This window comes from Clytia hemisphaerica, unplaced genomic scaffold, assembly GCF_902728285.1.
Source record: "Clytia hemisphaerica strain Z4C2 unplaced genomic scaffold, Clytia hemisphaerica genome assembly, whole genome shotgun sequence".
NCBI classification, from domain to species: Eukaryota; Metazoa; Cnidaria; class Hydrozoa; order Leptothecata; family Clytiidae; genus Clytia; species Clytia hemisphaerica.
In genome coordinates, this window is record NW_027103562.1 from 3,004,973 (window position 1) to 3,019,002 (window position 14,030).

The following is a 14,030-nucleotide window of genomic DNA, read 5'->3' on the forward strand; positions in this document are numbered from 1 at the left end:
AAAAATTGAATGTTTAGAGCCCGAAACCTGAACCCTGGGTACCGGAAGCCAAGTTTTCATCAGAGAAAATATTGATATTTATTCGAGCTGTGATACTCATGGTAGAAAATCTGGGCTCAAAACATTCGAAAATGTTGCAAAGTGGAATAAACGTTACTGCGTTGAGAAAAAGCTACTTGTAGATATAGGCTACGCGAATACAAAGATTTTAGGAAAATACAGCTTAAAACTTTTGTTTTGTTAACTACAACCAAATAGTTAGTCATGTTTAATTATTTACACTAAGGCGTATGAAAAACTAGTAATTTTTCGTAAGGCTCAAATTAATGCTTAGCATATGCTTAATTTTTTGCCTTATCTGAGCCTAGATATGCTTATAAAAAGACATGTACATGTATGGATAAAAAAACGAAGACAATTTAATTTCAATTCTCTCCAGATTTCTTTTCCGTTCAATAACAGTCTTGCAACAAAAACCTAAAACTAATCATTTGTAGCTTTTCCGCAAACTCGCAATTTGTTGTTCCGTCAACTTCACCGGGTATTCTGCTGATTCCATGTAATTCAACAACTCTACGATCACTGAAAACAGAAAAAAAAGTTTTGATTAGAAAAGATTGTCTGGTATTCCATTTTACCTTGCTGATCAGGGTACTTTTTGAATTCAATGTTGCAAACCTACACAATGGCCAAAACTCTTGAATCTCAATTCTGAAATCGAATGAGCATTGGAGGACCAGGATGTGAAATTACTCTTTCAATACATCGAAAACGTAAATCATATGTACTAACAGTTTCATGTCCTGCATCTGATTATAAGGGTCTGTTTTCCCAAACGAGGCTAAAGTAAAGTTTGAGTAAGCTTAGAGACTTAAGAAATAGTCGGATCTTGCTAAAACTATACGCACTTGTTTCTTGGGTTGATGCTTTTTTTTTGGGGGTGGCCTGGGACGAGCTACGGGCCTTGAAAAAGTTAGTAAAAAAAATAAGTGGCGTATTTTAGAACGACAGTAGAATATATGGGCAGTGGCTTAAGCTGGACCCGGCTTTAGAAAGGAATAGTAGGGCGACTCCTTCCCTCCACTAGCCTGACTCTGATAGATGCGATAGCAACGAACTCTGATAGCATTTCCCTACTCCACTAACCTTTTTTGTCGTTTTTGGATAGAAACATGGTTGCCATGGCAAAACGTTCCACTTTACAAAAATTCTCCAACTCCAAATGAACACAGAGCTTATCTCTACAGAAAGAAGAAATAAAAAAATAGCGTTGTAAGTTATAACAAAAAAAATGAAAGAAGATCACAAATTGCAAACTAGAAAAAGTTTTTTCAACGAAAACCTTACGATAAAGGCCTTGCAAAAAGACACCTCGCGGTATTTTGAACCGCTATGTACTATGAACAGCGTCGAACTTCCACACTATAATTTACCACTCGTCAATAAAACTGCACGGATACTTGAAGGCGTTTGAAGAAAACCCAGGCCAAAGGGAGGCTTTGATTTGAGAGTCAAACTTGCGATAACATTTCAAGAGGTCGAATCTTCGATTTCTGAAAAAGGCTCGGCAGCGAACGTGTTAAGTTTCAAGTAAATTACTATTACTGTTCATTGTCAACTTCTCACTACATCCCAAAATTCCTTCCACCCGGGCGTTCCATAGCATTGCGACCGTTGAGCTTAAAGTTCGAAAGCAAGAGTGGAATCTCTTGGATGTGAAACGCGTGAGCCGCGAGGTTTTAACCATATTTCATAAGAAAGGGAATTTATGCATAGGTTTTCGTAATAAATGTCAGAAAAAAGAAAAGCCTAAAGATTTGTTACACAAACGCCGGATCGAAAGCGAAATCTATCGAGTGATTTCGAAAAATGTACCCCTTGAAAACAAAGCAAGTACTAGATTTAACCCATCGCCACCGTAACAGATCTTTAAAGCTTTACGTATTTCTGCTTGAGAAAGGTTGAAGATTCCGCTCTAGCCTTTCGGGTTTAAACTCAATAGACTTTTACTCAATTTTCACCTGATATAGTAACCATGGAGAGTGCTGAGGAAGATGGATATCAAACTGTCAACGCATTGTCGAAACAATTTCGTGTATTGTGCACATGGTATCATCTAGAAAAGAAAAGATAGAGGCGGTGGTTATCGTTTGCCATCAGTAAAAATAACAAGACTTAAGAGCAAGGCTAAAAGTTTTTTTGTTCAATGAATGAAAGAGTTTAACAAATGTCTTCATTTCGATCCTAGCTTCTTGAAGCAATAGAAACTCTAAATTCAGATTCTTTCTAGAGAACTAGAAAATTCACAAAGACTTAACATTACCCTCACTTAAAATCTCATCTTCTACTCTTGTCAAACCAACCCATATACCGGTAGCCGAGGGGATTTTTTCCAATTTTTTTATACCGTTAGATTTTTTAGTCAAAGCACTTGTTATGCTTTAATGGGATAAAATTTCGCGGGGATTAGATTTCACGGATTTGAGTGTCATCCGCGAAAATAAGTCCCAATAGAAGTTTGGAAAGGACTTATCCACAAAATATTTTAATCGACAAAACTCAACAAATGTCAAATATCTATTTTTTATATGTATTCCAACAACCAACATGGATGACTTTATCTCCCAATACCTACTGTATACCGCGAAATTAAGTCCGAAATTTTAAGATTTCGCGGATAAGCTAAACCACGAAATTTAATCCCCGTGAAAGTTTATCTCATTATAGAGTACATTTTTGGAAAGTACATCCCTCGAAATCGAAAATAGAATGTTTCCAATTTTATTTTCGGACACTTGTGTATTTTACAGACCAGAAAACCTTACTCTCAGATACTGGTAGAAGACATCCGGTTGATCTTTCAGTCGTTTCAGTTCTGTTTCAAACATGAAAGAAGTTGTTGGGATGACCGAATCAACATTCTTTACATCTTCATCATCACGTGTTGTTTTCGGTGGAGACGTTGAATGTTTGGAGAGTGTTGATGACTCATGAAGCGCTGGAACGCTGGAAAAAAATACCAAAGGGTAGAAAGGGAATGGTTGCCTAAGTTGCATTCGGAATCTTTTCAGCATTTAGTAGCCTGTGGGCCACCACTTCACTGGACTCGACAAACTCAGTCCCATCTAAAAATATCAGAAAGCAGTAGGAAGTAGGCTCTAGTCTAAAGATTTAGTGAAAAGACTTCTTTCCCAGCACGCTGATAGAACCATTTTTTCTGTTCATAGTGGCCCTTCGTGGAAACAATTTTTCAGCTGCCTAAAAGCTTTCTAATTTTTCGGAGCATGCCACCCAAAACATATGCTATTACACTTTTTAACTCATTACAATCAGTATAAAGTGATAAAGTAGTTGACTTGTTTGTTTCTTGTTTGTTTCTTGTTGGCTGATGTTTGGAAGAATCTTCAAGATAACAAATACCGTTTCTCAAGAGTTTCTTCATGTTTGCTATATGCAGGTGACTTTTCGTTCGTTTTCTGCGGTTGTTCACTTTCGTCTTCTGATCCTCCAACCTCCTGTATATAAATTCTTTTCAACGGCTTCTAAAATGAAAAGAGTACATGAATCCACCAGGCAGGTAAATGTACCATCCCTTTCGAAGGTAACACTGATAAAAAGGTATGAGGGAGAATACGAGGAACTGTACCAGAGGTAGTAGCGTTGCTCGCAAAATTAAATACTTGAGAGCTAGAACAAGTAATTTCGACGATATGGCACAACCTGGTGTTAACCACACGTGGTTTATGATGTCTTTGTTAAGTGCACAACCTTAAATCTAAAGTCTATTCACGATAAGTGTGCACTCTTTTTTCTTTTACCTATAACTTTTGAAGGAATTCTTCAATCTTTATAAATTTGGTATCGTAGGAGAGATATTTGTGAGTGGAACAATTTGAAATAAAAAAGTTTTTAAAAAAATTCTAAAAACGAAGATGAAAATGAAGAAGAAAAAAATGAAGATCTTTTAGAGAAGTGCTATATCTTTCATTTTCACTGGAGAGATTCTTTGATTTTAGGAGGTCATCACTGTAAAGAAATTTCACTAGAATATTTATTCAATATAAAGTTATGATACAAAGTTAACAAGTGATTGACTCCAAAAAACAGCAGAAAACAGCAGAAAACAGCGTTTTTAGACGTCAATCAGCTTATAAATTTGTTTGATATCTTTTGACTGAATGATTATTTTTGAGAAATTTTTTCACAGTGATAACGTTCGATAATCAAGGATTCACTCCAGTGAAAATGAAAGTTATAGCACTTCGCTACAAGATCTTCATTTTTTTCTTCTTCATTTTCATCTTCGTTTTTAGAATTTTTTCAAAAATTTTTTTATTTCAAATTGTTTCACTCAATAATATCTTTCCAATGATACCAAATTTATAAAGATTGAAGAATTCCTTCAAAAGTTATAGGTAAATGAAAAAAGAGTGCACACTTATCGTGAATAGACTTTAGATAGGGTTAGAGAAAGGATTTTTTTAATGCAATTTCTATAACTTGAACCCGCACGAGGATCACAAATTTGTTCGAGTTAGGGAAGTTTCGAGTTATGGAGATTGGTTTATAAGGCATTGCTAACTGCAGTGACGAGAAGGCTTGTTCGAGGAAAGGAGACATCGAGTTATAGAGGTTCGAGTTAAAGAGACTGTAGTCGAAAAGAAACATGAAAAGTTCGGGACAACCATGATGTGAAATGCTACTGACGGTAGATCTTTTCTTTCGCTTTTCTTGTTTTTCTGTTCTCGTTTTCGTCTGTTCTTCTTTGTGTGTTCGCTTTTGTGAATCTTGGTCGGTTTTCATCATCTAATGAGAAAGAAATATTGCATCTTTTCACAACCCTTCATTCAACATGGATAAATCATTTATTTTTTATGACACTTTACAGGATCAATCCTTTGATATCCGGTTTAGATTCACACTCATGTCGAATTTGATTCCAATACAGAAAAAGTAAAAACACTCAGCAATGCATACGTCATAATTATTACTTTTCACTTTTTTGACATTTGTACGAGTTGCCATCCCACAATTTGATGCGGTTCAATTAAAGATACGTGCAAGTTATTATATATCATATTTTGTCAAATGACGCAATTAACGTGCAAAAGAGATTAACGCAAAGGTTGATGGGATTGGAACTCGTACAAACACATCGAGAGTAATGATTATGTCAAAAAAGGAAATCTATTTTTAGATTCAGCGCGGTGCGCTATTGACTTGGACCTTGGTCATAATTGGTAACATCTATAGCATAATTTTTTAAATGGTAGCCTAATGATTTCAAACTTTCGGATAGTATCTCCATTGTTTTACTTTCGCCAGCTTTGGTAATTTAAAAAATGGAAACTCATATTTTGGTTATCCATAAACATGGAGAGAAAGAATGTTTTCTAACCTTTTGGATGTTCTTTATCTCAGTGACAGCTTGTTTATTGCTCGGCTCTTCTTCCAAAACATTGTTGAAATCCTCTAAAGCCATCTTCCACTTTTTCAGTTTCAAACGAGCAGTCGCTCTCCGCAACAAAGCTTTCGTGTATTTGGGATCCAGTTGTAAAGCGAAAGTGCAATCCTGCTCGGCCGCTCCAAACCTGTAAGAAATTAGAATTGGAAAAGATATAAACTCACAAGACACTGTTAGAAGATTTATTTGAAAAAGAAATTCCGGCTGTGTTTCCATAACTCGAACAAGAATTAGGGAACGATTTATGGAAATTTCGACTTATGGAGTTCTGTTTATGTTTAGAGAGTAGTAGTAACTATGTAACTGGGATTGCTCAAAAACTCTTATTTTGAAGTGAAGAAAATTTAAAAAGTTAATAAGATTTTTTCACTGAATATTACCGTCCTAGACGACATGAAAGTGTATGTATGAAAATTAACGTCTTGTTTTTTTCCCTGAGAATCCGTAAATAAAAATTATATACCCTGGTGCTTTAGTTTCCTCAGCTTGGGCATGACAATTTGAGTCACAAAACCTTTCAATACCGCCCGCCGATTGAACCTTTAATGGCTTACTTAATGACCGATATATGGATAATGATAAAAATTTATTCAGCTTGATTTTTAAAAATACTGCAGCCTCAAACTTTCTTCGTTTGTACCTTTTCATAAATTACGTCACAAACATTACTTGCCTCGTTTTGAAATTATTGCCATGGTGATTAACTCCCAGCGGATTTTATCAAAACTACTTTCTATTCATTAAAAAAATCATTTAATGTCCCAAGGGACATAATCGCTATGGAAATTGTTTGAATATGAGGCAATTGATGCTCACTCATGACGTAATTTATGTAAAGGTCTATTCACTGAAACATTACCTCTCCATTTTCAACAAAGCCATGCCCCGATTGGCGTAAAATATCTGGTTATTGGGATCAATGTTGATGGCTGTGGTATATCGGTTGATCGCTGCTTCGTATTTGCCTTCTTTGAAAAATTGGTTGCCCTGAGAATAAGAAAAGGAAAACCTGTAAGAGATACATTTAGTGGATTAATCTAAGCGGGATTTTAATTCTAAATTTCGCCAAGTTAAATACTAGCCAATACTATAAGATACTAGAATATATTAAGGAAGAACCTAAACATGTCAGCACATAAGGGAAAATTCGAGTATAATTACAAAACAAAAAAATGGTTACACATTTTTATATGGCCAAAATTTTAAGAACATTTTAAGGTTTTGTGGATTCCACAACACCCAATTTCTCAAGAAAATGGAAAAAAAACTCCACAAAATGGTGAAAATAGGAACATGTTAAGAACATTTCTAGGCTTGAAACCATGGCGTTCTAAAGTTAACTTTAGATATTTTTTTAAAAAGATGTTTGTTTACTACACTGACCTTATCTTTCTCCATGGCAGCTTGTTGTAATTTTCTTTGTTCTTCAATTCTCTCCATTTCTTCTTCATCTTCTTCTTCCTTTTCAAAATCACTTTCACTTTCGTTTTCTCCATCCACATCTGCGCACGCTGCTTCCTGAGAACGCAGAACGCAGTAAGATGATGAGAGTTCTGGTACATTTTTGAGACCCAACACTACAGAGGGAGAGTTGCACTACAGAGGGCGAGTTACACTACAGAGGGTGAGTAACACTACAGAGGGTGAGTTACACTACAGCGGGTGAGTTACACTACAGAGGGAGAGTTACACTACAGAGGGAGAGTTACACTACAGAGGGAGAGTTACACTACAGAGGGAGAGTTACACTACAGGGGTGAGTTACACTACAGAGGTGAGTTACACTACAGAGGGTTTTACACTACAGGGTGAGTTACACTACAGAGGGAGTTACACTACAGAGGGAGAGTTACACTACAGAGGGTGAGTTACACTACAGAGGGAGAGTTACACTACAGAGGGTGAGTTACACTACAGAGGGAGAGTTACACTACAGAGGGAGAGTTACACTACAGAGGGAGAGTTACACTACAGAGGGTGAGTTACACTACAGAGGGTGAGTTACACTACAGAGGGTGAGGTTACACTACAGAGGGAGAGTGAGGAGGAGTTACACTACAGAGGGTGAGTTACACTACAGAGGGTGAGTTACACTACAGAGGGAGAGTTACACTACAGAGGGTGAGTTACACTACAGAGGGTGAGTTACACTACAGAGGGCGAGTTACACTACAGAGGGAGAGTTACACTACAGAGGGAGAGTTACACTACAGAGGGAGAGTTACACTACAGAGGGTGAGTTACACTACAGAGGGTGAGTTACACTACAGAGGGGAGAGTTTACACTACAGAGGGGAGTTACATACAGAGGGTGAGTCACACTACAGAGGGAAGTTACACTACAGAGTGAGACACGACAGAGGGAGTTACACTACAGAGGGTGAGTTACACTACAGAGGGTGAGTTTACACTACAGAGGGCGAGTTTACACTACAGAGGGAGAGTTACACTACAGAGGGCGAGTTACACTACAGAGGGTGAGTTACACTACAGAGGGTGAGTTACACTACAGAGGGTGAGTTACACTACAGAGGGTGAGTCACACTACAGAGGGAGAGTTACACTACAGAGGGAGAGTTACACTACAGAGGGTGAGTTACACTACAGAGGGTGAGTCACACTACAGAGGGAGAGTTACACTACAGAGGGCGAGTTACACTACAGAGGGCGAGTTACACTACAGAGGGTGAGTTACACTACAGAGGGTGAGTTACACTACAGAGGGTGAGTCACACTACAGAGGGAGAGTTACACTACAGAGGGAGAGTTACACTACAGAGGGTGAGTTACACTACAGAGGGTGAGTTACACTACAGAGGGTGAGTTACACTACAGAGGGAGAGTTACACTACAGAGGGAGAGTTACACTACAGAGGGTGAGTTACACTACAGAGGGAGAGTTACACTACAGAGGGTGAGTTACACTACAGAGGGTGAGTTACACTACAGAGGGTGAGTTACACTACAGAGGGAGAGTTACACTACAGAGGGTGAGTTACACTACATAGGGTGAGTTACATTACAGAGGGTGAGTCACACTACAGAGGGTGAGTTACACTACAGAGGGTGAGTTACACTACAGAGGGTGAGTTACACTACAGAGGGAGAGTTACACTACAGAGGGTGAGTTACACTACAGAGGTGAGTTACACTACAGAGGGTGATTTACACTACAGAGGGCGAGTTACACTACAGAGGGTGAGTCACACTACAGAGGGAGAGTTACACTACAGAGGGTGAGTTACACTACAGAGGGTGAGTCACACTACAGAGGATGAGTTACACTACAGAGGGTGAGTCACACTACTCAAAATAAAACAAGTAATACTTTAATGGACCTACCTATTTATAAAACGAATAATTAGAATTTAATGGAAGTAATGTATAATTTTAAATTTCGATTTATATATCTATTGGAACGGAGAAAGCAATTAAGAAACGCATCGATGTTTAACGGTGAAAGAAAAATAATATCGACACTTTAATCAATCATTCAGAGAAAATTAAAACTGAAGTAAAAAAAACATTTAGTTTTCAGTTTTCATTATTTCATCACAGATTGAGGAGTGTCGGGGTGGAGGATGGGGGAGGGGGTAGTCAAAAACAAACTATACACACAAACTCAATCATAATATACATATTAACAAATTTCATATATACAATTTAGAAATTTAAGGTGTGCAATTTTTTCGACAAACGATTTTCGACACCTTTTCGGCAGTACTAATGTGCATCTATGTGCAAAAAATCGCAAAAAACTAATGAGAAAATCTCGAGAAAATCTCAAAAAACCGCTTTTTTCGGGACATTTCCGGTTCTAGCGGCCGGAAAAATTTCTTTTTCGAAAATTAGGCTCTGTCACATTTTGGGCATTGCCATTTTACATCATTGTGCAAAAAATCATGAAAATCTGTCGAGTATAAGTTGAAAAAATGAAGGAAAACCGTTTTACGCCGGTTTTCGGCTGTTCCGGCGATTTTTAAGGAGTTCCGGATTCAAAGGATGATTTTTTTGGAAATCAAACGATGCTAAGTTTTGGGCATCATCATAAAGAACATTTTTCTGTAAAGAAACAATTAAATAAGTTGAAAAAATGTGACGGAAATGTGAAGAAACGACGATTTCCGGCACATTTCCGGTTCTACAGACCGGAAAAATTTTTTTTTCGGCAAACGGTTTTCGACACCTTTTCGGCAGTACTAATGTGCATCTATGTGCAAAAAATCGCAAAAATCTAATGATAAAATCTCGAGAAAATCTCAAAAAACCGCTTTTTTCGGGACATTTCCGGTTCTACCGGCCGGAAAAATTTTTTTTTCGAAAATCGGGCTCCGTCACATTTGAGGGTTTATAGTAATGCACCTTTGTGCAAAAAATCAGAAAAATTGAATGAGCCAATCTCGAGAAAAGTTGGTAACTAACGTACTAACGAACTAACTAACGAACACGGGTTAATTTATAGGACACTACCTTAAGGTAGGTCCAAAAAGAGGGGTAAAGTATTGTAAACTCATCTTATAAAAATGTTTCAGTTTGGTTTAAATTTTTTAATTCAAAATGAGCTTCATTCGAGTTTGTGCTAAAATTTCTCCGGAAATACTTTGTTTACTCCGAATGGGTTTCTCTACGCACATCGGTTTGTGTTTTTTTGCTTTACAAGTTTAATGAAGTTTCGATATGAATATGGAGAGGCACCAGAATAGAGAATTTAAAAATTATCTTGTCTTGGTACTTCTAAGAAGAAAAGAAAAATCGAAATGAATTTTTGATCATAAATCAATGACTTAGTGGATAACATTGAAAATCGACCGATAATACTGACCTACTCATCAGTAATGCGATTGGTTTGCTTTTATAATGGAAACGAAAAAAGTGCAAAGAGGAAAGCAAAATGTCTACTTTCAATCATACGGGAAAAAAGTTTTGAAGTTTGAAGAGAATTGTGTTTGGAGGAGTACCCGAGTCAATTAAATCACTATTGTCTAACCACTGAAAACAAAATGTTCACCGAAGATGCTTTTACAAATTTCACTGAAGTTGTTAATGAAAGGGAAGGCAACGTTATTTGCGATAGGAAGCTTAATTTGGCATAGACTTTTTAGTAATATTTCGAAAGAAAGATAATAGCGGTAAAAATCAAAGTTGCATTTATAATTTACTTTTATAATTTCTCCTATCTCATTTTTATTTTAGAGAATGCTAGGCATTTGAATATAAATTTTCGTCATCTTTTCACGATATGCTAATAATGAAGTCACTGTCATAATTTCATCGTACATTTCCTACTATTGTTGTCATTTTTTGCGCTGTTCTTTAACTCCAACGGGCAACCTTCAGAGGCTTATAACTTTCGATGCAATAATTCTATGAAAAACACAATATATCTGAAATGGGGAGGCTTCAAAGTACCTCTATACCAAAGATTTAAGCTTCTAGCACTAAATGATAAAAAGCTTCATTTTTTTCTTCTTCATTCTTCGTCTTCATTTCTAAAGTTTCTGATTTTCTTTTTCTCAGAATTATATTGCTCTCAAGTATTTTTCTCAGTATTATTGCTTTCAATTATCTTTCCAACGGCATATAATTTGTTAGATTTGAAACATCGGTCGAAACCCCAACATTTTTTCCCCGATAAGGTACCTTACAAATAAAAATAATATTGCCATCGGGTTTCTTCCTCTTAGATGAAGCTTGTCTTTGACTCTACCAGGCTCCACCGCTGCTTATTACCGAAGCAGAACGTAGGACTGTCGTCTTTTCGTACTGGTAAATTTGGGAAAATTTATGAAACGGTTGAATTTAGAAAAACCGTGAATTTAGTGTGGGATTGACCAAGATCATTGCACATTTACAGGGAAAATTTACCCCTTTAAATTGAGTTATAATTAAAATGGAAATAATCTTACGACATCGAATTTGGACCATGCATCATAATCATAGGATTTGATTTTCTCTTTTTTCACTTGTGATGATTTCTTGTTTTTATTGTTGTTTTGATCTCCTTCGGTGTCGGTTGATTTGCCAATGGATTCTGCATCGGTGGATTTCTTTCCCTTTCTTACTGGTGGAAGCTGTGAAGTAAAAAAAAATAGCTTTTAAAGATAGGGCCCTCGAACAAGATGAACTGAATATCCAGGTGGATTCGATATCTTGAATTATCCTCAACCCTCAACTGTTTCACACCCCTGTCTCAGTGCATGCCCTGTTAAAACTTTTTCCCATAGGAGATGAAAACCTCTATCGAAATACCAATGGAGACGCAAAATCCAGTGGTTTTGGGGTACTGTGGTTTTGGAGTGTAACTTTTCCCTTGAATCTCAAATGTCGATTCCCCCAGCGGGGCTGAAATTGTATCTTTGAAATGGTATCTTTCCCAAAAGGGGAAGCCTAATTTTCCAGTGGAGTGGGTTCCCACTTGGTCTATGGGGAGTAGTTGATCAAAACATTTTTCTGGTAAATCCCAGAGAGATTGTGAATTTGTACCGTAAGTTTGTCTAATTTCGACATCCCTCTTCTAATTTTGACACCCTACTTTAGAGAATATTAGGAAGGTCGGGATCACTAATAGACAAAGGTTTTTTTTTCACTCTGATCGCCAAGTAAAGAAAAATAGTTTCCATCAGCGATTCCGACCTTCCTATTATTTCATCCTTAAAGAAGGGTGTCGAAATTAGAAGAGAGATGTCGACATTAGACCAACTTACGGTATTTGATCATCTTTACTCACCTTCTCATCAATCCGTCTTGTTGTTCTTAAATATTCATCTTCTTTCTTCATATTTTCTTCCCATTTCGTCAAATCTTGAAGAAAATGTGTCAACTCACTGCTGTTCTCTCGTATCTGCATCTGAAGTTTGGCTGCTTTGTCCATGATTGTTGAGATATTTTAAAATGATGGGATTTTTGTTTACTTTTTTTAGTTTAAGGTCCTTTTATATCTGAAATAACAAAACATATAATTATTTAAGTCCATTCGCCTAAAATATGCCCTCGCTTTTGCTGTCATGTCCACATGGTAGCCACAATGAAGTATAGCCCGAAAGGCTAGAATCGAGTCTCCTTGGTAGGATTTGAAGCCGCTAAATCCTACCAAAGTTGCACGGCCTTGAGCGGCCAAAGTGGTTTTTATACAAATTCCGGATTAAAAGTAAAATTTTCCTCTAGATTTCAAAAAATGTACCACTCGAAAACAAAGAAATTGCTAAGTCCAATCCGTCATCGAAAATACGGCGTATATTCTAAGGCTTTACTATTTCTTGCCTTAGAAATGTTAAAGATTCGCTTCTAGCCCTTGGGGTTTATACTTCATTGGGTAGCCACTCTTAAGGAATTCAGTCTAATTGAGTGTAAAAGAGGCATCAAAACATTTTAAAACATTAATTTCCAGCATTTTAAGATATTCAAAAGAAAGGACTTGACAAAATTTGGAAGAAATTTGAGACAAAAACCTAAAGAATAATAACTTACTGCCCTGGTCCTTTTCCAAGACAAGTTTTTCGAAGATGAAAGGAAAAAGTTGGTGACATTATATTGGTGTGGTAATATTTCATTAAATAAATTGGTTGCTCAACGTGTTTACGTACAATTCAAAGTATTGGTGTGTCTGGTATATATATGTATGTTCGTATGTGTGTAAACTGGAGGTAAAATATTAAAATCAAATTCAATTAAATGTATCAAAAAAGGCTAAAATGTTGAAAAATCTTTTAAATTACTAAATTGTAACAATACATGAATTAAAAAGTATATGTGGATCGTGAGAAAGCAAATAAAATTATTATAAATCATTCTTGGTAAGTAGTATAAAGTTTAGGTTGCCGGCACTAAAAACAGAAAATTAGCTACGCAAAAAATAGTTACCGTGAATAATAATGATAATTTCCTCAAAGTAGGCCTTTATGAATGCAAAACAATGCCATCAAAACACGACATGATGGTGAGTGGTCTGGAAATTTCAGTCCCTAATCATATTCAATTTTGAAACTTAATCAAGTAAAATAAAAGCAACTCTAAATAATAAGCAATTATTCAGATTTACTGAATTTTAGCTTTGTTCATAAGGGAACTTAAGCAATCGGTGCAATCACATGAAGCAAACTGCAGCATCCAATCATTTCGATATTTATATTTATATTTATATATTTCTGTCTTGATTTCGTCTTCATCAGGATCTGTACTGAGCTTGCCAACATATTTTGGAAATGGTTTCGGTTTCCGGGTTCGGGGATCAGTTCTGCTTGCTATAGCTTCTGTTGATATAGAGACTGGTACATTTACTACACTCTGCACAGGCATTACTCCTTCAGGAGTCGGAACATTTTCAACGGTAGGAGCAACTGTCTCCCTATTTACAACTTCGTTAACAACTGTTGGGGCTGCTGGTACTGCTGGCACAAGGACTTTAGTGCGGTATTGAGCATTTGTCACCGTCAGAATTCCATCGTTCTCCAAATCTTGAAAAACACGGGAATGGATTTGTAAAGGTGTTTCAGTTAGTATCCACTCCTTCAACTCACCAAACATGCAACTTCTCCCACTCCAAGCATGCTTGATGATTTCAGCTTCA

At 36.7% G+C, this 14,030-nt stretch overlaps 1 protein-coding gene across 1 annotated transcript; it reads right to left on the reverse strand.

Annotated features, from left to right (window-relative positions):
* Window positions 1-424: 424 nt before the first annotated feature.
* On the reverse strand, window positions 425-12,402 carry LOC136800744 (RNA polymerase II-associated protein 3-like). The gene is made up of 11 exons (XM_067057400.1): window positions 12,192-12,402; window positions 11,371-11,535; window positions 6,848-6,982; window positions 6,324-6,451; window positions 5,399-5,591; window positions 4,708-4,806; window positions 3,421-3,542; window positions 2,826-3,006; window positions 2,022-2,116; window positions 1,147-1,241; window positions 425-582 (listed from the first exon to the last, which is right to left on the reverse strand). The coding sequence occupies exons 1-11, from the start codon at window positions 12,333-12,335 to the stop codon at window positions 488-490; spliced, it is 1,452 nt and encodes a 483-aa protein (XP_066913501.1). The 5' UTR covers window positions 12,336-12,402; the 3' UTR covers window positions 425-487.
* Window positions 12,403-14,030: the final 1,628 nt, after the last annotated feature.